At 40.0% G+C, this 25,486-nt stretch overlaps 1 protein-coding gene across 2 annotated transcripts in view; it reads left to right on the top strand.

Moving 5' to 3' along the window:
* Positions 1–25,486, top strand: part of CRYBG1 (crystallin beta-gamma domain containing 1) — a 96,648-nt gene that overhangs the window by 52,663 nt on the left and 18,499 nt on the right. The window contains exons 1-13 of one of the 2 annotated variants that reach the window (XM_071446793.1): positions 55–261; positions 1,445–2,928; positions 8,909–10,358; positions 10,437–10,613; positions 13,056–13,103; positions 13,216–13,334; positions 14,558–14,720; positions 15,666–15,805; positions 18,865–18,991; positions 19,322–19,357; positions 19,752–19,894; positions 20,144–20,270; positions 20,362–20,507. In XM_071446793.1, coding sequence (XP_071302894.1) covers positions 2,183–2,928; positions 8,909–10,358; positions 10,437–10,613; positions 13,056–13,103; positions 13,216–13,334; positions 14,558–14,720; positions 15,666–15,805; positions 18,865–18,991; positions 19,322–19,357; positions 19,752–19,894; positions 20,144–20,270; positions 20,362–20,507 — 3,422 coding nt within the window. In that variant the 5' untranslated portion in view covers positions 55–261; positions 1,445–2,182. Of the gene's footprint in view, positions 1–54; positions 262–1,444; positions 2,929–8,908; positions 10,359–10,436; positions 10,614–13,055; positions 13,104–13,215; positions 13,335–14,557; positions 14,721–15,665; positions 15,806–18,864; positions 18,992–19,321; positions 19,358–19,751; positions 19,895–20,143; positions 20,271–20,361; positions 20,508–25,486 lie in introns of those variants that run through there. The other variant, XM_071446784.1, reaches the window with a different exon arrangement.

Here is a 25,486-nt window from a genome sequence, read left to right on the forward strand (position 1 = left end):
GCACCCGCGCTTCCCGCTGCCCCGCGGCCCTCGCTGGGGGCCGGTCCGGCGCTGCCGCCGCCCCTCCCTCCGCGGCCGGGAGGGGCGGCCCGGCCAGGTAGAGCCGCTGCCCGCGGCGGGGCGGTGGCTCGGGGCGGGCTGCGGGGGCGGGCCGGGGCGGAGCGCACAGACGGCCGGCGCCGGGGCAGCCGCGCTACGGGTAGCGGCGGCGTGTGTGGGGCGGCTTCGCGCAGGGGCCGCCGAGCCGAGCCGAGCCGGGCGGTGAGTGTCGGGCGCTCGGCGGGCTGGGGAGGTGAGGAGAGGCGAGGATGCGGTGCGGCCGGCGGCGGGTAAAGCCCGCCACGGCACCTTCCTTCTGCTTATCTCGTTTTGGAATGGGGGAGGACAGTGGCAGCCTCGGGCGGCTCTACCCTCCTGGTAACGCGCGGAACGGGGGCTGTGGCTCCTGCGGCGAGGTGGTGCTGGGCTGGTTCTCTGCAGCCGTACCTGGGGCTGCGCGGAGGGCGCGGGGGCTTCAACTCCGGCCCGCCCTGGGCGCTGGGACATGCCGGGCACTGACAGTGGCAGGAGAGCTGGGTGTCTGCAGCAGAAACAAGTTGGAAACTGCCGAAGCAGGGTCCGTGCTGCCGAGGGAACCCGCTCTCCTCGAGAGGTCTGGTGCGCCGGGGTAGAAAGTACTCGCGGTGTTTTGAAATAGACGTCTCAAAACAAGTATTCATCGTACCGGCATGTAAAAAGGGCTAATGTATTAAAATGCAAATATGCATGTGTTCTCGGCGATGCTGTTGCGTGTTTCCTGTTTACCATGTTAATTAGAAGTTGTAAGGCAGAACTTCGCCAAGAGTAATCCAGGGCAGTGTTTGACCCAGTAATGCTCACTGAGTGATGCAGTGGCTTTTATAGTTCTGAGATTTTTAGCCCATAACACAACCCAAATATTTATTGAACTCAATTAATGAGAAATGTATGAATTGTAAGACAACTTACACCTTTGAAACTATTCTCTACCGGCACAAGTGTGAAGTGAAAACTAACTCAGCCAGGATGGAGAGAAAGTTAAATTCCCCACTCTTGTTTTTGTAAGGAAAATTTTGACTGTGAAGTTTGACCCCAGTCTTGCAGGCACCAGGATGCTTTTCTGTACCATTTTGGGTGACGTTAACTAATTGTGCAAAATTTTGAGATTTGGGATATATAAAGCTGCCATTATAAAGCAAGATGAGCACACTTGCAAACAAATGCAGGAAAAAACATACAGAAGCATCGTGGAGTCCTAATTGTTTTTCAAGACTTTTATTGTTCTTTTTTTGAGAGCTAGTATTGTTCAGTAAACTGTTTTGTTTCCATTCACTGTGTCCTTTTAATTTAGAGGTAGTCTTAGAACAAAATAAATATATTATAGAAACAATTTTGACATTAACCAAATGTTTGTTTGTTTTTGTAGTCCACCTCACACCTTCCAGATTCTTCCAGAGAAGAAAATAAAAAGAAACCTGTTTTGGAAAGACTTGGAAATTTGTTTGGTACAGGGAAGAGGAAAAATGTCAAAAGTTCACTAGAACACACTTCACGTCACAAGGGTGAGAGGTCAGGCTCTCCTCACGGGGCGCAGGCAGTGTACTGTAGGCACTTCCGAGAAGGACACGAAGCTCCTCAAGCAGAGAACCAAGTGAGAAACGTAAGTGCCCTTCCTGAGGCACAGGAATATAATTTCAGTGGGGAGGTAAGACCGCTGTATCACGATACGATTTCAGAATGGAGCAGTAGGGGAGTCTCTTCTGACAGCGAGTGGTCAGCAGATTGGAGCGGCAGCAGCGAAACCATTAAAAACTCTTTCTGTGAGAGCAGCCTGAATGTGGAAACGCTGGGGCTGGAGAAAGAATCCGTCACAGATATAAATAATTCCACAACTCCAGATTTCATACAGAGCTTGAGAAATCTGTCTAGTGAAGACTTAGAAAAGAGTATCTTAAGTCACAAGCAGCTTGTGAACACGTGGGTGTCTGAGGAGCCCGGGCATGCAAAACCAAAGGATTTGCCATACGAGTTGGAATCTGCAGCGAGTGAGCACGCATATTCTGCTAGAGTGTTAACTGTTGATATCTATCTAAGAAAAACAGAGGAACTCCTTAATGAACCTGTGACTCTTAAATTGGAAGAAAATTGCAGTGATTTGGACACAATGGATAAAAAATCTGCTAGTAAAAGATCTGGAAAACGGAGAAAGTCTCAATCATCTAGTGACATTCCAAATGGAGAGAGAAACCAGACTGAGAATACTGCAAGGGAAGAATCTGGTTTTGAGGATGATGCCCAGTCTGAGGTGTTTTCAGACAAGATAATAAACCCTGAACGAAAAGTGAGGTCTCTTCAGCAGACTCCTGAAAGAAATTCCTCTTTCTCAGGTAGCAATCAGGACCTAAAAGTTGGATCTGCTCACAAAGGGGCATCTAAAGCTGAAGCTGACAAGGGCAAGCAGCAGATCTCAAACACAAGCTCTGCAAGGAGAAGATCATATAAAAAGAATCAGTCGGATACTGTACCCATCTCCCCTACTGGTTTGAAGGGTCAGGTGAAAGATTACTCTTCAAAAAGGCAACCTTTAGCATCTCCAGAGACTAACCCAGTGACAAAAAGAACTTCAGTGGAAAAGGGAGCTATACCTGTGGCTTTTGGGGAAGACAGTTTGGAGTCTCCCAAAGCTTCTTTGGCTGCTAAGACAGAAGACTTGGTGTTTGCTGAAGGCAGAAGTGATACCAAGGCAGTAAAGAATGGTAATGGTCCAGATGGAAGAGCTTTCTTGCATACTGATGGGATTAAAAATGGAGACCTGTGTCTGTCAGCTGAGAGACAGACAAATTCTGATTTAGACACCTCGAAGCTGAAGAGTTTGGATTCTTCCAGAACAGTCATGACAAAGATTAGCCTGTAAGTAACAAGCTAGGTTACCTTGTCCTTGTAGCTGTAATTTTGCTTGTATCTGTGTTTAGAATTCTATGGAAACACTAGCTCTGTATCTGTTATCTGTTTAAATTGTTTTCAGTTAAGAACTGCCCTTTAAAAATAAGTTACCATAATTAAAGCTACCACTTAACAAGCACTGTAGTCTACATGTATTAGAAAAATAATTAATTTTTAATTTTTTTTAAATTGATAGGGAATGTCTTTGTCACATCCACTATATGGAATAATTTAACATATAAAAAACTGCTCAGTCATCATTGTTGTGGATCAGATTAATTCATCTATCATTGACCTTGATTAATTATTCTCTCTGTAACCAAATCAGAATGTGGTTGAAGATTTTGTATGTGAAAATCGTTTGAATTAGAAATGTATTCAAGTTTTCTATGAAACAGCCTAAGTTCTGCTATTATTTTATAAAGAAATGTAGCATGCAATGTAGAACTTGATTGTTCAAATGATATGATAGATAACATTCCAAAGTTTTGAGTACATGCGGTTGCTTTCTTAAGTATATGCAGGGTGAATCACTTAAATTTTGATGCATGTGAATAACATCAGGTATTTGCAGAATGATGCATATATTAGTTTTCAGTTTTTGATTTTACACTTGAAGAAACTGTCTCTGTCAAACAAGTGGTCAGAGCTTTCCTTAGGGTAATAAAGAAGTGGCTGTATTTATAAAGTTCACTGTTATCACTAGTCTGAGACCAGTGATTGATTACTTGGGTACTGTTGCATTCTCATCCACGGGGAATGATTTGTTTGCATTATTCATTTCTGTTGTTTGGTTGCCACGGCTGTGGGCTGTGTGCTGTTGCACTCCTCGTTCTGACATGTTCAGCTGTAGGTGTGGGGGCACACTGAATCCTGTAGGCCCACCCGAGGTACACTGAGTGTTGATAATTGTCCTTGTGTTAGAGGGATGTGGAGGTTCAACACGATGGTTTAAGAGACACGTCTGTTTGCAATTATGCTTCCCACATCTGAGGAGCACAGGAGCAATTTCCTTTGCACAATTTGTAATACTCTACATCTGAGTCCTTAATTTGTAACTTAAGTTTAAAAAGCCTAGTACTGAAAGTTAAACTGTGGCATTTTTGTACTGGGTGATGCCTTGCCATCTGGCAGTATAGATCACAAATCTTAAACTCCTGAGTTTGTATCTTCACAGCTTCAAAGGAAAGGTAGCTTTCAGATTGTTTTTTCTCTGTGTCACTTAGTGATGAAGAAGTTATAAACAGCTGCATAGCTGGATTTCATTTTTTTCTGTGTATCTCCTTGCTGTACAGTGAATTATCTTTTACTGTACTCATAAAGTAACAGACGAGTGTCCTGTCTGAAAGACCAAATTTTAACAAATAAACAAGCTGTTCTATTTCACCCCTTTTTGTGGGGTGTGTGACACTGTATCTTGGCCTTATCTGCTGCTATAGGAGCTTTAGCCCTGGGTGGGGACTGCTGTGTTGCCTGCAAGGTTTCTGATGCGTCTGATAGCTGTCATAGCACAGCACCACACCATTTCTTTAGCCAGAGTGACATGCTCAGGTGATCTGGTATAATTTAGAGTCATTCATTAGAATGTATGAACTATAAACCTGGATCGGGATTAAGGTGCTGTAAAATGGGAAGGGGAAAGATGGTGCCATTACTAGAAGATGGTGTGTTTTTATTCTCTAGTTATCACTGTGAACAGATAAATTTTTCATTTTCAAAGGTCAAAAAGTTTTTTTTAGATAATTCACATTCATTCCTTTCTGGTTGAAAAATACCCATTTACTTAGAGATTCCTTGGCCCCTTGTAAGACGGATTTTATATAATACAAGTAGTTCTCCCTTAAAAGTGCATGATATCTCTTACTAATGATATTGTGCCAATTCTGGGAATCAGGTTTCTTTGGAATCAATTTCAAAACAGGTCAGTTTCTCCATCACCTCCAGAAATGCAGGTTTCCTGTAAATAAAGATAGCATTTTCTCTCTTTTCTCCATTTATGTCTGTGTACTGGATAACTTGAAAGTCACAGGATACTTTGCTTCTAGCTTTTGGAAGGGAAACCTGTCAGATTTGAGACTAAAATGAGGTTGATGGTAAATCTTAATTGGCAAATAAAACCTCAGGCAGCAGTCACTTTGATGTGCTTAGCGGAAAACTTGGCTTCAGTTGTCATACTTTATGTTCAGACATGGTTTTGTAGTTGCCTTTGCATTTAAGCCCACTTGTTGAATTATTCTTCTCTTTTCACATGCCATTTTTCTTTGCTCACCTCAATCTGATATTTTGGCATCAGTGTTTTTTTGGCACCACTTGCAAGCTTGATGTGTGACTCACCTTCCATTTTTGACTGTTGGGAGAGGTTTAACTGCTTGCTTCCACAGTTTAGCTGCAAGGTGTAACCACAGAGAAGGACATTGGTATTTCTCTTGTGCCTGCTTGTTCCTGGCGTCGCAGATCAGTAAGAATGAGCCACACTGGACTCTTTGTAAGAAAGCATTTGTGCTGTTAAGTTTTTTTTCCCCATACAAGATGGGAGACTTAAAGTATACTACAACAGCATTTCCTTTTAAACAAGCTTGGTGACTCAGTTCTTGCAAGAAAGCGCATCTTTTGGCTGTATTTAAAACCTGTATTGTTGTAGTGTGGAAAAAGGTGTAATGAAGAGATTAGAAGAGGCCAGCTGTAGTGAGTGGAGCTGCAGGGCTGAGCTTTCTCATGCTCTCTGGTTTCAGCTGTTTGGCTGCTGCTGCTGTGCAGAAGTACTGCAGAATACAAAATACAAAGTGTTGAAGTGGTTGTTTCTGCATAAATTTGCAAACCTTGAAACTATACCTCTGAGGGGTGAGCTCTTCATTTAAAAGAGGTTTTAGATGTAGCTGATAAGTATCACTGTTAGCCATTAAACTTGCTTGTGTCAGGGCATACAGAGAGACACAGATTTTTATGGGGAAGATATGTGTTATGTTGAAATGTAGTAGTGCAAGTGACAGGCTGATAAAAGGGTGGTATGGGAATGACTTTGTTAAGATAATTGGGCCATTAGTGTTACCTCCTGAAAATACAGGTAAAAGAAAAGGATAAGTACATTTTTCTTCTGATCAGAAAAGGATATGAAAGATCCTGGTGAGCAGGAAATTCAGCACGTTTCAGTAGTGCATCACTGTACCAGGTGAAGGCTGTGCTGTGCTCCATAGGCAGGAGCATAGCCAGCAGGTCTTACTGCTCATGGGTCTACATCTGGGTCACTCTGTTGAGTTGTAGCTCTTCCTCCCTTTCCAACTCTCTTCTCGTATAAGAGAGATGTTCCCAAATTGGAATGAGTCCAGCAGTGAGCCATTAAAGAAGGTGACAGCTCTGGAGCAAAGCATGTATGAGGAGAAGCTGAAGCAGCTTGGTTTCTTCAGCTGAGAGAAGAGAAGGATACAGATAGACCTCTGTCATCTCTCACTACCTATAGAGAAGGCAGAGCCAGATTTGTCCCTGAGCTGTGAAGGGGCAACAGCCACAGCTGCAAGTTGTAGCAGTGAAGTTTTAATGGGATATAAGGCAAAAATAATTCACAGTGACAGTGGCCGCCCTGCTGCAGTGCTTCACGAGGAAGGTTGTGAGATCTTGACCCTTGAAGTTATTCAAAACTTGGTCAGGCAAAGCTTTCAGGAACTTGATCTAACTTTGAAGCTGTCCCTGTTTTGAGTAGGAAGTTAGGCTAGCTGATCTTCAGAGGTCCCTTGCAACTCATAGTCATTTTCCAAAGAGAAAAGTCATAGAATAATTTAACTTTTAAAAGTTTAGGAAAAAACAGTTGTAGTTCAAATGAAAAGTAGTGCCTCAATATATTTAATTTTATGCTCTATGATAGTTCCCTTCATACCTTCTCTCTTTCAGGAACATTTTGGTTTTCTGTTTTTCCTTAAATTTTCCAAGTGTGTTTTATTAGTACCTATCTGAAGTATGGCCAGTGGATTTTAAGTTTGCTCTTTCCTTTTTTATTGATAATACATTTTTCATATTTCTTCATAAAGTTGTGAACTAGCTTGAGTAGGCTGGTAGTTAGAGGGAGCAGTGTTGGGAGGTCTTCTCTGAAATGACATGATGACAAGAAGGACATGGAACTGTTGGAGCAAATCCAGAGGAGGGCACAAAGTTGATAAGAGGACCAGAGCACCTTCCCTATGGAGACAGGCTGAAAGAGTTGGGGCTTCACAGGGAAGAGAAGATTGCACAGAGACCTCATAAAAACCTTCCAGTATCTGAAGGTGGGGGTCTACAGGGAAGCTGAAAAAGGACTCTTTGCCAGGAACTGTATTGATAGGATCAGGAGTACTGGGGACAAACTGAGAGACAGGAAATTTATGTTGGATATTAGGAAGAGACTTTTTACTGTGAGGGTGGTAAGACATTACAAAAGTTTTCCTGGGGAGGTTGAGGATGCCCCAACTCTGGCAGTGTTCAAAGCCAGGTTGGAAAAGGCTTTGAGCAACCTGGTCTAGTGGGAGGTGTCCCTGCCCATGGCAGGAGAGTAGAGGCTAGATGATCTTTTAAGATCCATTGCAGCCTCTTGATAGTCTATGATTTTTAACAGTTGCTCTTTGTATAGATTCGTAGGTAACTATTTTTGAATCTTCCTGTTTTTTCAGTAAGTTTGTTCCTCATGGTATTCCCAAGAAATAAAACTTGTACAATGGAGAACCTTGCATTAGAAGGGTTTAATTTCTTACTTGGGATGGATCATTTGAAGAAGAGGGGAATGGATCTCATGTTCTGGATTGTTCCTATATCTCACACCTCTTTCTTGGGCTGAGGAGCTGCCTGAAAACTTAGTGAACACAATTTATGTAGGTAAAAAAAGAAGAAAACACTTAAATACCAGAATCATCCATTGATTGGTAGAGCATTTGGAACCCTGGAGATGGCTGCAAGCTATTTTCTTTTCATCCCCCACATTGGTCAGTTTTCATGTAGGGCAGCTTCTACCTGTCCTTCTGCTGCTGTGTCCCCAGATTCCTCTCTGGAGAACAGGACTGTCTTGGAGGTGATGGTGGGCTCCTTGACACTCCTTAGACCTGACTGATTAATGTTGAAGCCATCTGCCTTGCATCTTCACAGCTGCTCATACTGTACAGTATGCAGTAGCAAGTTACATGGAAAAATAGTTTTTCTGGTATTCAGAGAAAGGAGCTTGAAACACTCAGCTGTGCCTTCTGCCATAGCACAGGAGTACTGTGTGCATGTACTTGTACCTGCCTCTCTGTCCACTCTGATAGAAAAGATTTGTGCTTCCAAATTCAATTCTTGTAAAATTATTAGGCTTAGTTTACACAATTTAAATTGCTAGCTAAGTTTACATGAAGAAAGTGGAAGAGTCCTCACATGTGGTGTTCACTTAGCCAAGGTGGTGATGCAATGCTTGGGGACAGCTAACATTTTCTGCAAGCACTCGTGAAAGAGTTTTCACTCAATTCGAGGTTGCTTCTGCACTGTAGGTGTAAAAGCTGCAAAGAATCTGGTCAGATGTCTTCAAAACTCATTGGAGAGAATATGCAAATGTTAACCAACTCATTATCACCTTAATGAATTGGGATTTGCTTTCTAAACTCTGTAGGGAATTGCATGTTTATAATTTATTCTGCCTATTCAGTACTAAATGTTAATGTCTGTCAGTCATAAGTAGTTGAGTTCTCTGCCTCAATTGCAGATGCTCTAAGTTGCTGTGTTTGTCTTACCAACCTTAAAGAACTAAGTACATGTTTGAAATACATACTCCTTATTTAGTGTCTAATTTTTTACATCCATATAGTTACTCCTCTTTTAGTTGATTCCTTTTGAGATATCAAAATTTGAATTAAGTCTGTGGTTTATAATTCTACTTTTTATTGTTTTGAAAATTGTTACAAGCCTGTTCAAGATTAATTAAAGATGTCACTCTGTGTCACTTTGCCTCCTCTAGTCCAGCCAAACCGAAGAACATAGAGCTGAATTTTAAAACACCTACGAATCAAGACAGTTTAGAAAGTGAGCAGGACACTCTTGAAAAACCAGTTAATAAAACTAACAGCAACATTGCCAACAAAATTTCCTTGTTTGAAAACAAATGTGCTAGCCAGAGCCAGAGACCTACTGACATCCCTGCTTCAAAAAATAATGCTGTACCAAGCACATTCGTTGGCAGAGCAAAGCTGAAATTTGGAAAACAACCTAAAGAAAATGAACAGCCTGATAAAACATTAAATAAGCAAAGCAGCCGCCAGAAGTTATTTGAGAATGGCACACTGGAGAAAGAAAGCACTGCAGAGTTAAAAGGCAAAAATGGAGAAATCTTTACCTCTTATGAGGATATTGGGAAGACAACAGAACTTAAAGTAAAAGCTGCCATATCCCTTTTTAACCAAAGCAGCAAAAGTGATGCTGGTAGTGTCTCTCTGAAGCAATCAGAATCAGAATTAACCACAGCAAAGAAAGAAAGTTCACCTTTTAAACTGCCTTTGCACTCACCTGTAAAAACTGAAAATGCTCAAGATCCTTTCTACCAAAGAAATTACACAAGCTCAGAATTCCATAGAAATGAAGAAAAAGTGCTGCCAAACACAGAGGCTTTATCACCATGCAATGATGATAAATATCCTCTACCATCTCAGGTTTCCAGATCAGAATTTAAGAAGATGGAAAATGGAGATAAAAAGATAAAGCCAGGAGATTTGAACTTTGCACCACTTGAGTATGATGACAGCAATCAAGACAGTGTATTGGAATCAGAGCACAACACCAATACACAAAAGAGCCCAGGGGAAGCCTGTAATGGATCTGCTGAAGACGACAGCATTTTTGATTCCCCATCTGACATGAAGAAGTTTGCTGAAACAATAAAAAACTTAGACAGCTCAGTTTGTTTACCCCAGAAAAAGAAGAGGTCAAAGCTTCCCAAGTCTCCAGCACCCCACTTTGCAATGCCTCCCATTCATGAAGACAACTTAGAGAAAGTATTTGATCCTAGTGTATTTACTTTTGGTTTGGGACTGAGGAGGGAAAAAACACAGGATCTGTTACCAGCACAACAAATGAAAATGCAAAGCCTGGAAACAATAGCCAGAGTCAGGCCCAAGCGTGCATCAACAGAGCAAAGTATCATATTCAAAGCTCTGCAGTCATGTAGAGAGGAACCTGCCTTTACTCAGGAAATAAATGGAAAAGAGAACATTGACTGTACAGATGGTGAAATTAAGAGATCACGGCTTGAAAAAAGTTCCCTCTTCTCAAGCTTGCTGTCTTCTAAAGAAAAGTTTTTTAGCCCTTCTGTCACTCCAGTAAATAACACAACAGCTTTTGCAAGTGACTCCTCGGGGATGCCTGCTTTACAACAGGATGTTTCTGGGCCATTCATCATGCCTCAAAAATCTGAGGTAATAAAGATCATTCAGGAAATGAAACAATGTTTGCCAACATGCTGAATGACTGTTAATTTTGATTTTGCAATTCAGTCTCTTTCAGATGTGAAGTTTCCAAGTTTTGTGGAGAAGTACCTACAAGCAGATAGTGCCAAAAAAGAGCTAAGTTTACAAATGCCCAACTATGGCAATCCTGAGAAAAGTTTTTCGAGCTGGTTAGGAACAAGCAGATATGAATCGAATGTCCCTCCTGGTTTATTAGATGTGGATGTAAGTATTGTGTTTTTAAAAAGCTGCCTGCAAAGTTATCCAGCTTTTATGTTTTTGATAGACAATGTGCATATATTGTTTTGTTTCCCCTCTTTGGGATATGTATAGATTACAAATACATTGAGGTGAACTTTGGTATGGTACCAGTTTTATCTGAAAAGGAAAATGAGACTTTTTGCAAATATGAATGGAAAGCATTTTTTGAATATGTCTTTGTACTTGATTTTGTATTATATTGAAACAAATATTATGCTAACTTTAATTTTTTGTTAGTAGAATGCTTTCTGTGAACTTCAGAAAGCTTCTGTTGAAGTAATCTCTCTTCTCTTCCAACAAGACATTCAGCCATTGTACAGTTAAATAAGTAACAGCAAATTTTTTATTTTAGCTCTCTGTTGTATTCCCACGTATCAGCAGAAAAATATATATATTCTTTAAGAATACTGTAATATCTGGATAGTAGTGATTATTCAAAGTGCTGCTACAGTGTAGGGCTGTCCCTTGGTCTGATTACAAGCATCTGTTCTTCCTGACTGAAGACAGACCTATGTTTTCCCCTCAAAGCAACTTTATTATGGAATATATTTGTAATTTTTGTTTTCAAAATAATGACTCAATGTCCTGTAGTATTTGCTATTTCTGTTAATGTAAGCCCTTATTGTGACCTGAGAGGAAAATGATAATCAGGGGATCTAAAAACCATGGGAAGAAATATGTTTTCTAAAATTTAATAGCCACATGAATGGGACCTGTGGAATTGAAGCAGCATGTAAGAAGTTTGAGAAATACTTTCCAAAGCTAATGATTATCTGCTATAGCAGTTCTACTAAAAGGAGCTCCTTTCTTTGTCACCTTGCAGGGGACAACCATCCATGGTACCTTGCAGTTCTGAGAATGTAGATTCTTCTCTTATGGGAAGTTTTCTGAATTAGAGTGGAGATGAAAATTAGGGGGGTTATTTACAGTAGTGTAGATTTATGTTACCAGTTAAAGAGGCTTTCTTATTCTGTTGGTCCTGCTTGGATTTAAAAACTTGAATTTAAAGTTAAATGTCTAATACTCTCTTAGTTTGTTTTTTGCTACTTAAACTGTTTTTCTTGAGTGGGTTTCAATTTTGCAGTAGAATGTGGAGTTCTGATATAGCAGTGAAGTGTGTACATACCTAAGACTTTAGGCTTCATACCTTACCCTTTAGGCTTCAAAGGGTGTCTGGATTTCTGTGGCACTGTTGCTGACTGGAATGTTTTGCTCAAAGGGTTTCTGGATTTCTGTGGCACTGCTGCTGACTGAAATGTTTTGCTCAAGTAAGGAATCAGAAAGGTTTCTGTGAGGTGTTCCTGCTGTGCATCTTCCACTGACTAAGAAAATGGTGATGCAATGGCTAGTGGGTGATGTGAAGGAAGGAGTAAGGACAGCCCAAAACAATGACTTTGGCATTCCTCAAAACACAGAACAAGTTTTAACTGGAACTGAAGCTCAGGCTAAAAACCAGTCGTGCTTCAACATGTCTTGATGATGCCTACAAAAACCTGGTGGTGGTTAAGAAGTGTCCTGCGACCACTGCCTGCTCTGCATATTAACTACTATGTTCTCTTTAATTCCTTGCACGTGTTGCTGGTTACCTATTTAGGGGCAGGAGCTGTTTTTGTCTTTTTGTTTGTGTGAATCATTCCTAGAAGAGCAGGACCCTGTCCCAGAATGGACACTCCTATCCTTGCTAGGAAACCAAACACATAATTCCAATGCTTGCTTTATTTGTTTGAAGGTGACGTGATGCAACCACAACTTTCCCATATATTCTGTATCATACAATTTACTGCTGACTTCAGCATTGTTTTAGATTTTGTATACCTCCATGTGTTTTAGCTGTTTTGAATATTTTTAGTTTATCACTTAGTGCTCAGTCTCATGCTCTTTGAGGAAACTTGTTACAAAATTGATTATGCTAGTTAGCTCAAACATGAATGTGCCATCATGCATCCTCAGTATTTTCATATATTTCTTAAAAATACACCATGCTTTATGGCTTGACATTTTTAGACATTTAAACTCATCTTTATTATTGTACAGCATGTACTTCATCAGTGGCAGTTTTTAAAGTAGTCTCTTGGTATTAAAATCCTGGGCTATGTAGGAAGATGATCAGGATGATTTTAAAGCATTTCAGATCTGAGGTTAGTCAACTTCAGTAAGATGACAATTCAGAGTTTTAAAAAAGTGTATAAATTTATACATTTGTGACAAGGTGCTGTTCTGCAAGGGGAAGTAGAGATTGAAGTGGTAAGTAGGTATAGTTAAAAGGTTACCAACTTTTACTATTCAGAGTATTTTTTATTTTGGTCTACTAGCCTTTTTTCTATAGCTGAGTATCTTTATTGAAAATGCTTTTGATTTTGTGGGGGGTTTTTTGTGATTTTTTTTTCTCTTCTCACTGTCTATTAGACACTTCCAAGAAATGGACAAAGTAAAATCAATCCCAGACCTGGCAAGGTAAGATCAATTTTAATAGTTTTAGTGTTCCTTTCTATATTTAAAGCTTAGGAAGATAGAACTATATGTTACTGGTGTGTTTTTCTGTTTTGTTGGATTTTTTTTAACACAGCTGGTGATATGCTGTGACTCAGACTGTCAAAAAGCTGGCATTGAAGTTTTCCATGATGTTCCAGATTGCAGTTCTTGGGTTCTGTCACCAACAATTTTAGTTAAAGTCATCAGAGGATGGTAAGAGATCAATTTTTACTCTTTATGCAAAGATTTTTACTCTATCCAAAAATGTTTTGAAGCAGGACTGGCATGTGATTCACAGTAAGTCTGGCTTGTAACAATGTAGAACTGTGAGCAAGAAATAGGGCATTTTACCTCTGCAGCAGGAAGTTCTGAGCTGGAAAACCTATTTTGCTGACTAATTGAGTGAGTGTTAGCATCTGGCAGGGTGCGAGATGTCACCAGGCATAGGTGTGGGATGAAATGACAGATTCTGTTCAGCTCTTCTGCCTTTCAACTCCTCTGGTCATTAGGGATTCTTGCATAGTATTTGGATTGGGCTAAAAGGCTAGCATATAAGTTTTAAGCTAGGTCTTACATAATTATGTCATGACCAAAGGAATAGGATGGTGCTGTAGAGATAATTGACTGTTTCTCTGACAAAAGGAGGGATTTTGCTCTAAAAGCTGTATTGCCCAAGAGTAATTCAAAGCAAGTATCTCCTGCTTTCTTCATAGCATCAACAGAGGGGCCATTAGTAGTGTGGCTAGCACAGCAAGTTATCCTGTGGCCAGGCTATAATGCAGTCAAATAGCAGGTTCTCAAAAGTAATTATCTGATAGTAAGGTGCAGACACAAGGGCTAGCCACAGTAGGAGGTACTGGGAAGCAAACTGATTGCTGTTTAGCTTCAGAAAACTGGAACAAAAACCTTTTGATCTCTGTAAACCAGGTTGTCTTTTCTAGCGTGGTCTAGAGGGACTGGGTCTGGGGTTTTTCCCTCCTTCCATTGAGAGCCTGAGTGAAGGGTTTGTATTTGCAGATGGATAAAGTTCTTATTTAGTTATTTATTCTGTTCTGCCATTAAAAATGAAGTCTGCAGTGTCATTGTTTTCTGTGATGTACAAATTGGTTCTGATTAGTATCTCATACGAAGTCTGGTATTCAGAGACAGTAGTCTCTGCTGCCCCAAATTATCAATTTTAAAAGGTGGAGGAGTTTTTTGTGAAAGTACAATTCAGCAGTAGACATTTTTGGTTTTATCATTGTTTTTAAAGGTATCACAGAGACTGAAAATGGCTTGAATCAGCAGTGTTGGGTGAATAAGGTGTATTGTGGAAATGGCAAGGGTTTGGAAACAGTACTGTGTATGAAATTATTTGTTAAGTGGGATCATGATTTTTGCAAATCACGCATGATAAAGCACCATGAAAAATTAGATTTTTCAAAATTTATTTTAAGCTGGATACTCTATGAAAAACCAAATTTTGAAGGCCCCTCTATTCCATTGGAAGAAGGAGAGTTGGAACTCACAGATATTTGGGGTGCAGGTGCTTCTGAAGAGGAAAGTGACTGCACGTCTCAAAAGCCTGCAGTGATCGGTTCAATAAGACATGTTGTTAAGGCAAGTAATACAAGTCAAAAATTTTTTTTATAGATCTTAATGTATAGTGATGTTCTATACTGATAGAGCATGTGATTGGTCTATTAGGACACAAGTGTAACATGAGCTACAAGTGCATGAAACAATATTCTGTGTTGAATTCCATGTTTGATCACAAAATGCATGTGGGGGCTTTTGTGCAGTGGGGGTTGTGGTAATATCAAGAGGAGGGACAGGGTAGGAACAGAACTTGGTGGGCTTTATTAGAACAGCCACCAAAATGCTACATACAGCATATGCTTTGTAGTCTGGTCAGTGTCAGAAAAGGCATCCCAGGAAACCATCAACAATTTTGTATTTTCAAAATATTGCTTCTTCTTTTTTTTTGCAATACAAACCAAATTTGCACTCAATACAGACTTCAGTGTAAATTTTGGTTTGCCTGGTATGGGCAAACTTACCAGTGAGTTTCACACATGATGGAACATCTTTTCTATGCACTTTTAACCTACCATTAAGTAGTTGCAATTGCAGGTTACCAAAACAAGCACAAGCTATAAAGTTATTTGAGTAGGATATATAGGAAAAAGGAGGAATATATATTGCTTGTAACTACAATTCTTGTTTAGGTTGCAGTTCTCTTCAAGGATGGCTTGTTTGGTATTATCTTAGGATTTAATTTGCTAGAGGAGATGTTAACTGATGAAAGAAGATGCATTCCTGCCTAGATGGCAGAAAGTAAACAATGTAAATGCTGATTAGAGATTGACTGACTATCTTGCTTCAAACAGAGACAGGCAAACTGGCTTAGCTATACTTTTATTATAGGCATCTAATAGCAGTGGTAATTGACAAGGGGGGGAAACAATTTAAAATAAACAGGTGTTTCAAAACTGATTTAGTGATGCACAGTAATTATAGAACTCCAGCACAGATCAAGTGATTATGGCAATCTTCATTTTTCAGGATTACAGGGTTTGCCGAATTGATTTGTATACAGAGCCTGAAGGGTTAGGAATCGTGACTTCCTTTTTTGATGACACTGAAGAAACAGGGGTGTTTGGAACCACTCAGAAGACTTGTTCTATTAAAGTGCATTGGGGCATGTAAGTATGCAGCTCTGTATGAATGTGTAGTGTGATGACAGGAATTTGGTTTAAACCATTGGTTACACCTGTCAGACTCGCGAGCAGGCTATATTTATTCTAGTCCTATATTTTGGCAGTCTATTTGTTGACAGTAGTGTTAGTACATCACTGTAATGCTTCACTCTTCTGGAGTCTGACCTAGAATGTTTTGTTAGAGCTAGATTTTCTTCTACTTGCGTGTAGTAAATACTGAATAACCCTTGTGTATTTGTAGCCAAGGAATAAGAGTTTGCCTCTCTTGCTTTTTCTCATTCAGGCAAACTTACCATAAGTAGGGGTAGGGAATGAACTGTTATAATAAGACTGCATTTCGCACTTGCTTTCTTCTAAACTTGAAATGATCAAAAGAAGAAAATTTTTGAAGTCCTTCTGTTATAAACTAAGACTCAGTGCTTTAGAGAGTCCATATGTGATGTATTTCACAGTGCATTTTGATCTGGGCTTTTATGGTGATGTGTAATACAAAGAGGTTATGTCACCTGAAAATATCTGGCCATCTGAGTTAGGAGGGTAATATTGTGAACCAAGCAAGCTTTTATGAGAAAGGAGACCTCTAAGGAGCAATCCAGGTGCTGTACCAGTATTAGTTTTCATGGCTTAATAAACAAACTAGTAAATCATTATGGAAAGCATGCTTCAAAGTAGTACTGGGAAAAGTATGCAGAAGAAAGAGAGAGGCTTCTTTCAGAAAAAGTGAGACTGGAGCCACTTCCAGTCATCCTGCAGAACTTCTTCCAGGATGTACAGACCTTGGTTGTTAGCTCTTATGTTTGGGCACTGATAGCACTTGCCTTGCTGCAAATGGTCTATCAAAAATTGCCTAGCTGAAGGCAGGTGTTAGATATCACTTTTTATAGAAATATGTAAAGCAAAGATGTTTCAAGTCTACCACATGATATACGGACATTTTTGTTGTTAGGCAAAGAGTATTTTATCTGAGTAAATATTTACACCCTGATTTGTGGAAAAAAATGAATCATTTTGGTATGTAGGCAAATCTGAAGATGTCCAAGTAGTTGGTTCTCTGACAGGAAGTTATTTCTGGTGAACTGCAACATCAATCCAAATTACATGTCTTGCAAGAGTAAGGAAATCAGATATGTGATTTGCAGGTTGATTGTTAATTCACTTCATCTATGTCTCCATTTTATTTCTGTCTCACTTAAAAGCTATCTGTGACCAGTAAAATTACAGGTTTTTTTGTAAGAAGGCAGAGCCTGTGCACATCTGAGTTGTCTTTATTTTGCATTAGTGTAACAGCATTGTTTTACTAAATCCACATGAATTCTTGCTGTCTTAATATCTCTCTCTTGCATTTGTATCCCTGAAGGAAAGCAGACTAATATTTTCGCCAGGAAGTGAAATATACTATTTTTCAACTGTCTTTCTCAGATACCTGTTTATTAGTCCAGTGTAGAAAGAAGTCACTTCCATGAGAAATTCTGCAGATGGCAGCTGCTTTTTTGCATGTTGCAGGGTTAGGGGTTTTTTTGCCTTTAGTTTACAAGCATGACATAGTTCACTGTGTTGGCAGGTGAGGGAGGCTCTGATTCTGAGTCACCTTGCCATGTGGGTGTGGTTGTATCATCTTAAAGTTTCCCAGTGTTCATGCTTAATTGCTGTTTGTTAAAAGCTGCCAACAAAAATGAGTCAATGCACCTTTATCTTCTGACTGTACTCTCTCCTTGTTCTTCCATGTGTGTCAGTTCTTGCAGTGAAGTTAGTCATAGAATCCCTTAAGATGGAAAAGGCCTTGTAAGACCATCCAGTACCACCATTAACCCAACACTGCCAAGTCCACCACTAAAGCATATCCCTAAGCACCACTACTGAACATCTTTTGAATACCTACAGGGATTGTGACTCCACCACTCCCCTGAGCAGCCTGTTACAGGGATTGACAACTCTTTCAGTGAATTATTTTTTCCTAATATCCAGTCTAAACCTACACAGGTGCAGCTTGAGGCCACTTTCACTTGTCCAGTCACTGCCTGGCTACAACCTCCTTTCAAGGCAGTTGTAAAGAGCAATGAGGTCTCCCCAGAGTCTCATTCTTTCCAGGCTGAGCACCTCCAGCTCCTTCAGCCATTCTTATTAGACTTGTGCTCCAGATCTTCCACCAGCTCAATTGTCCCCTTCTAGACATGATCCAGCCCCTCAATGTCCTTGGTGTAGTGAGGGGTCCAAAACTGATCCTGAAACATAGGATTTGAGGTGTGGCATCACCAGTGTTGAGTACAGGGGGACAGTCACTGCTTTGGTCCTGCTGGCCACACTGTTGCTGGTACAGACCAGGATGCCATTGGCCTTTTTGGCCACCTGGGCACAGCTGGCTCATGTGTAACTGCTGTTGACCAGCACCCCCAGGTCTTTTTCTGCCAAGCAGCTTTTCAGCCACCCTTCCCCAATCCTGAAGCACTGCTTGGGAATGTTGTGACCTGGCACTTTCCCATGTTGAACCTCATCCCATTGGCCTTGGTCCATTGATCCAGATCCCCCTGTAAAGATTTCCTATCCTTCAGCAGATCACCCAGCTTCTCCCACCCAGATTCTTGTCATCTGCAAAACAGCTGAGGGAGCACTCAAATCCCCTCATCCAAATCATTAATATTAAGGTATTAAACAGAATTTACCCCAGTACTGAGCCCTTGGAAGTACCAAATCATTAATACTAAGGTATTAAACAGAATTTAGCCCAGTACTGAGCCCTTGGAAGTACCGCGTGTGACCAGCCACAAGCGAAGGGTTTACTGAGTGGTGTGAATATGGGGCAAGCAATGTATGAAACATTCAGCTACAGACAGTAATGAAACTAAAACACCTTGCTTGTTTCTTGGAGCCATGTGTCTGCAATGAAACTATACCAATTTGGGCCAGTTTATATTAGCTTGGCATCTCCCTTTAAAGGGAACAATGATCTTGTTCCTAAAGTAAGCATATTGTCTTGTTCTTTACTGTTCAGAAATGTTCTGGGGGTTTCATGTCTTACTTTTGTCCCTCCACCCCTCTACTTTTAGATGGCTTCTTTATGAAGAACCTGGTTTCCAGGGAGTCCCTTTGATGTTGGAGCCTGGTGAATATCCTAATTTATTATTCTGGGAGAAGAAGGAAGCCTACATTAGGTCCATGAGACCCTTGAAAATGGTAAACTACTGGTATTACTTACAAGTTAAATGACCTATGTTTATGTGTTAGAAATAATGTATTAAGGTGGTTAGATTTTTCAAGACTTACAAAAATGTAACTCTCTTAAAAAAACTAAAATTTTTAGTCTATAAAATTCTTGAATTTACAACATTTGATTGCATCCATCTCAGCCATTAATCTGCCGTTTATTTTCACTTGCACTCTTTAAGGAATATTTCACCTCAGTCCTTGACTTTTTGCAGAGAACTGATGACTCTTAGAGACATCTACATGTTGTCTAAGTCATGAAAAGCTTAATTTTTCTTCTTTTTCTTTTTCTTTTAACAGGGTGGTCGCAAAGTTGAATTCAGTGGGGAGCCAAAGGTAAAAGTCAGTATGTGTTGATTGTCCAAAGCTATTTTACAGCACATGAACTACACGTGGGTAGATAAGTATGCTTTGATTGGATACTGATGCTTTACTGGGTAGCCCTTTTTTATGTGACCACACCATGAAAATACAACTTCTGTTAGATTTCTGCATCCATCACATGCATAAATGACAGTATTAACAGCAATCCAGATGATGCAGATGGGCAATCAATGCTCAAGCCCTCACATTGCATCTCTAGTGGAAAGGCCTCTTGTAGAGGAGAGATCCCACTAGTTGGTTTTATAATTATGCATTCTCCCTCTATGTGCCTATGCTAAAGAAATTGTCTGTTGTCAGAATTCATCATCCTCCCTGCAATTTTTCTTTTCCTTCATTTCTACTCCAGATAATTGTTTATGAGAAGCCTTTCTTTGAAGGAAAGCATGTGGAAATAGAATCAGAAGTCTTTATGCTTGATGACAAGGAATCAGAAGACAAGACAAGACTTCCACTTACATCAGTGGGATCCATGAAAGTACTGGGAGGAGTGTAAGTATGGAAAAGTGGTATTTACCCTCCAGCTGAAGTAGTAACTCCATAGGCTGGAAGTTGCAGTGGACAAATCCAATCCCTGTTTGTTTTGTTTTTGTAATTTTTGGGTTGAGGTATACACCAGGGTTAAATTTAAAAATATTCACAGCAGAAGAATAAATATTACGTATCTATATCTGCTCCATGAAAACATGGAGTGGCACTTGTGCATTTTCACGTTCATCCTCTGTTGTTTTTGTTGTTCAGCTGGGTTGCTTACGAGAAGCCTGGGTTTGAAGGCCACCAGTACCTGCTGGAAGAAGGAGCGTATCGGGATTGGGCAGACTGGGGTGGCTACGATGAGGAGGTGCAGTCCCTGCGACCAATTGTTGGGGTAAGTTCCAAGAACACACAGTAGGCATCTCCTGAGTGCTCGGAGATGTCAAGTGGCACTTTCCTTATGGTGCTCCTCTTTGTTTTAACAGGATTTCACAAGTTCTCATATGATAATGTACAGTGAAAAAGACTTTGGATCAAAGGGTTCCAATATCAACGTGTTAGGTATCATTTCCAATTTGAAAGACACTGGATATGGGCTGAGGACACAGTCTATAAATGTGCTAAGTGGCGTGTAAGTGATATTTTTATTCACTCTTTCATTTTAGATATGCTGGTCTTTATAGAAATTGATGGTGTTTGCAGATGTTTTTCAGGACTCTGACTTCTATGTGGAGTCTTCAGATAAAATTTTCTGCCCTTGACCGCAGAATGTGAAAAGTAATGTGTTGGTGAATATGTACAGTAAATCATCTTTCTTCTTCCAATAAGATAAGATGGTCTGAGGAAGCATTGACTTTCTGATACACAGAGTATGAAAGCATGAGATGAGATTTCATCAAGAGAGGAATAGCTTGTTCTTGTGGTTGCATTTGTTTGAAGCATTTCAACAGCAAAATTGTTATGGAAATAATTTCCACTTTTGAAACTAATTTCCAGGCTTCTTGCATTTGACCAGAGGTAGATTCCTTGCTCTTGTGTTTTAAATAGAGATAACTTTTACTATGCTCACTAATACCTTCTGATACTAGGGAGAGTAACTGTTCTGAAAATTAACATTGCTTTTGCAGTGAATCCTGTAGGTTTAACAGTGCTTTAGTGCTGTGGTGTTGGTGTTTATTGTTTGTTTGGGGTTTTGTTAAACATAGGGTTCCCAAAAGTGTCTATTAGCCCTGGCCATTAACAAACCACCTCTTAGTGCCATGAGTGCTATCACATGCAGTTGATCAGCTGATAGACTTTGCTGTTTGATTAGTCGAGTCCATCAACTGCAGATTGAGTTTCACAGCCTTGCAGACTGTATTAAAGTATTTTGGAAATGCCAACAAGTATTAGCAATCATGTCTGCAAACACACAAAATTAACTGAAGTACCAGAACTAAAAAAGCATGAAATGTACAGTCTGTCTCCCTGCCTGGTATTCATGCAGGTGACTTGCTGGAAGCTCTGCCTTACCCAGCCACACCCAAAATCTTTCCCTGTGTTATCTGTGCTCTATCTCTGCAAGTTTTGTCTGGATAAAGGTTGCAGAATCAAGCTCGGTGCATTCCAGAGGAATGCTTTTAATTTCTGTATGAATATGGTGTGACAGCAGGTTTTTTTCTGCCTGGTGACCTTTGAAGCCATTGTCCTCTTTTGTCTTCTGTAATATGCAAGAGAGATTCCTGGGAAAGAGTCATCTCTGAAGGTTGGGAAACAAATTGTGGGTTACCTATCATGCCCTTCAAGTAGTTGTTCTAGTAAATGTGTCTGTTGCATCTGAGATGGGAATCATACATGAGTTTGAGTATTCTAGTAATTAAGAGTGGCTTTAACACTCTGATGGCAGAGGTGGCTAGAAGTCTTTGTGAACAAAACTTGAACTACAGACTCTGCTACCTCTTCTGTAATCTCATCTTGTAGACTCCAAAAGATGTAATTTGTAGCAATAAGGTTTTAAAACATTCAGATGCATTGCTCATAACAGGTGGCTAGCACTCAGCTCTTGAGAGTTGTGTACAACCCCTCTGTTTCCAGAGAAGTTGTGAGTGTTTGGGGGTTTTGTGGTGATCTTACTCAATGTTTAAGTGCCAGAAAGCTTGAATGATCTGTGTGAAGTCATGTTTGGCAGTACAGTGCTTTATTTTAAGTATTAACTGTCTGTTCAGGTAGAAGATTTTTTTTATATCTTTCCTTCCAAGAAATCTGTCACAGGGCAATGAATAATCCATTGAGCAATTTCCTGAGCTGTTTAGGTTGTAGTGCAGATGATGACATAGTGAACTGTGACAGATTCAATAAAAGCTTGTCATAATATTTCAAAGTAATCTTCCTGGTATTATATTGAAAACACTTAATTAAAATAAGTCAAAAATTTAAGAAGCCCTCTACCTTTCATTGCAATTTTTTAACTACAGGTATCTGGGGTAAGCAGTTAGAGCAGTAAGATAACAGATGATCTGTATTTCCCACATAATTAATTTGATTGCTCTGTAATTTAAAGGGTATATCAAAGAAAAGAAAGCCTCACACTGCAGTGCACAGATACTATGGAACGAGTTCTGAGCTCAACTGCAGCTCTGAACTGTATTGCTGGAGACAGCCCAGCTCTGCATTTGAGGGGTGACTGTTCAATTTTGGGGCAATTCAGCACTAGCTGCATTCAAATTTCTAAATTTCTAAATGTTTCTAAACATGTTTCCAAGCAATATTTTCGTGTCTTTGCTAAATCCATTGTAAAGACATCCTGAAAAATATATCCTAAGGAGATGAGGATTGACTTCTTGAAAAATTAAATGTACTTCTTTAAAAATGAAAATGTTTTGCTCTTGAGCATTTTTTGGAGACTGGCCAAACATAAAATTCAAAAATTATTTTTCTGCCATTAGGGTAGGAGAAAGCAATCCAGGCTGCCTGGAAATAGGAGGGGCCTTTCTTCTTTTAAGTAGGGTTTGAACTTTACTTTCAAACTGGCAGAATTTGAAGTGGCGGAAAATTGAACTATTTACTAGCAACAGGTAACACCCTTTACAAGTTCAAGCAAGTACTAAAATCAAGTGTTGTACTATTTTGATTTCCCCTCTGCTTAAAAACTCCTTCAAGCTTTTATTTAATAGTGATCAAAATCACAGGAACTGCATGTTTGAAATGTGCCTTTTCTTTATCCATAAACACACCAAACTTTTGCCAGAACTCCTGAAGAAGCTCTTGTCTTTTAGTCGATTTCCTTTGAACTTGCTGGAAGAAATTTCCCAGATTTGTTTATTTTATGTAGTCATCTGTTTACTGTGGTTGTGTTATCAGCCTGGTTTTCCCCTAGTTTTCAAGTAATTAATCCACAATGTAGATGGGGTTGCTGCTAGAGTATGTATGGATAGTGAGTGATATTAAGGAAATAATTAGGTAATGAGTGGTTCACATACAGAAACCAGAAGATAGTAAATTTAACCTAGATGCACTCAGGAAGGTAACATGAGTGAAACTGGAGACACAAGGTACAAGAACAAACCTTCACTGGGAGCTGAAAAGGGCAAAGTACCCTTGGTCACTCCACTGGAGAGCACTTCAAACAAAGCTTTAACTTCTCTGTGTAACTGAACTGATGTTCAGAAAAAAATTTTTAAAGGAGTAATAAAACTAAAGCTTGCAGGTCCCTGGAATACTAAGAATCACAGTCACAAAGGAGCATGATGAACTCATTTTCTCTCTCCTATAAATACAATTTTATTACCTCATTCTATCTGTTAATATTGTACAAGTCTGCAAGTGCCAGTTAACTTTCTGACCTCCCTCCTAAAGTCAGACAAGGTGAGTCCTGGGCTAACTGAGGGCAAATCTGATTTTTGGTGAGCTACCCATATCTGGATTATTTTCTTGCCTGTACATTCAGACCCTGTTTGGAGCTGCACTTCCTAGATGTCATACGTAGGTGTTTTTGGAGAAAGATTCTCTGTGTGTAATAGTACTAAGAATACATAATCAAAGCTTTATGCTACTCCTGGCTTCAGGGGCATGGATGGTGCCCAGGAGGAAAGGTCTCTAGCACCCTCCTGCCAGCAGCCTGGGATGGAGCTGTTGCTCAGCCTCACGAGGGCAGTTTGTGCATCTGGGGTTACAAAATCTGTTGTGCTAGGAGAGCTCACTCCCTGTGGGGCAGGATGGTTGCTGCCATGCTGCAGAGCAGCCCTTCAGTTTTGTTGTGCCTGGCAGCTGGAGTGTGACTCTCTTGCTCAGCTGTGGAGGCAATATCTTGCTCTCCAGGACTTTCTGTGAAGTCAGAAGTTGGATTAAGGCAGTGCTCCTTCCTAGGGATAATCTTGAGGTCTGGCAGGTTTAGCTGGTACTGAATTCAGCTGCCTGTGCTTGATGATGTTATTACCACTTTCAGCAGCTTACATGGGCTTCTGAATTAAGTGGAGAAGCACAAGTATTTCACCACTAAGCCCTGACTCTAGGAACTGTCTGACTGCATGGGCTGACTTGCATGGAAGAGTGACACTTAATTATTTAAATCCCATTTATTTAAATGTAAACATGTGCAAGTGAGATTCATTGATTACTTCTGCATTCAGGCTGGAGGGAACTAAATAACTGCTATCAAGGGGCTCTTAGGAGGCTGCTGACATGTCTTACAGTTAATTTTATATCAAAAACACTTGTTTGCATAGATCTCAATTCAGTAAAACAACTGTCCACCATAGCTGTATCCTGGCACTTAGCACTGAAAAATCTAATAAATGACTGCTGAAGAAATTGTTTAAGGAAACCTCATTTTCACTGCTTTTAGTGTATGTGATATACAGGTATAGACACACCTGAGACATTTGAACTCTCTGCTCAATTTATTGTACATACCAATGTCTCTTTGATGAATTACTCTGAGGTGATTTTGAAATGGACCTTGAAATATGCCGTGAGTAATTAGTGTGTAACAAGTTGGAATAATTGATTATATCTGAGGCAAACCAAGAGACGTGAATAGTGATGTGTGTGATTCACTGTTTGAATGTTTGCCATGGACAAGTAAAACAAAGTTCATACTCTTGGCACATACATGTTGATGCACCTTTATTTCAGTTTGAAGTTATCCCGCTTCTTGTATCTGCAGAGACTCTGGCATTTGTACCTGGAATAAAACTGCAGCTTAGTAGAATCCAATTGATCAACTCATATAAATTAATGGGGAATTTTGATGTTGAGAGTTACCTTCCCCTGCAGATTTTAAGATCTGTAGCATTTTACTGCTTTGTGATATGAAATTTTTGTTAGTGTAGAAACTCAGTAAGTTTCTGAGCCCATTGAAAGTGGATTTGGGCATAACCTAGCATATAGTCATTATGCACTACAGTGGCTAAAATTAAAAGCAAGTTGACTCTGAGTAGAAGTTTTTCTAGTAGAATCAGGAACCAGCAAGATGTCGTGATTCCTACATAAATATAATGAACCAAACGCAGCTGCTACTGTGGTCTGAATTCATATGGGCACTCAAAAAACAACCAAACAGATAAAAAAAAGAGTTGTAAGTATGGGAAAGCTTGGGAAGTATAGCAGTGAAAAGCAAGTCAAGTTCTGCAG

This window comes from Agelaius tricolor, unplaced genomic scaffold (genome assembly GCF_023055355.1).
Source record: "Agelaius tricolor isolate 1412-34295 unplaced genomic scaffold, bAgeTri1.0.p SCAF_1, whole genome shotgun sequence".
NCBI classification, from domain to species: Eukaryota; Metazoa; Chordata; class Aves; order Passeriformes; family Icteridae; genus Agelaius; species Agelaius tricolor.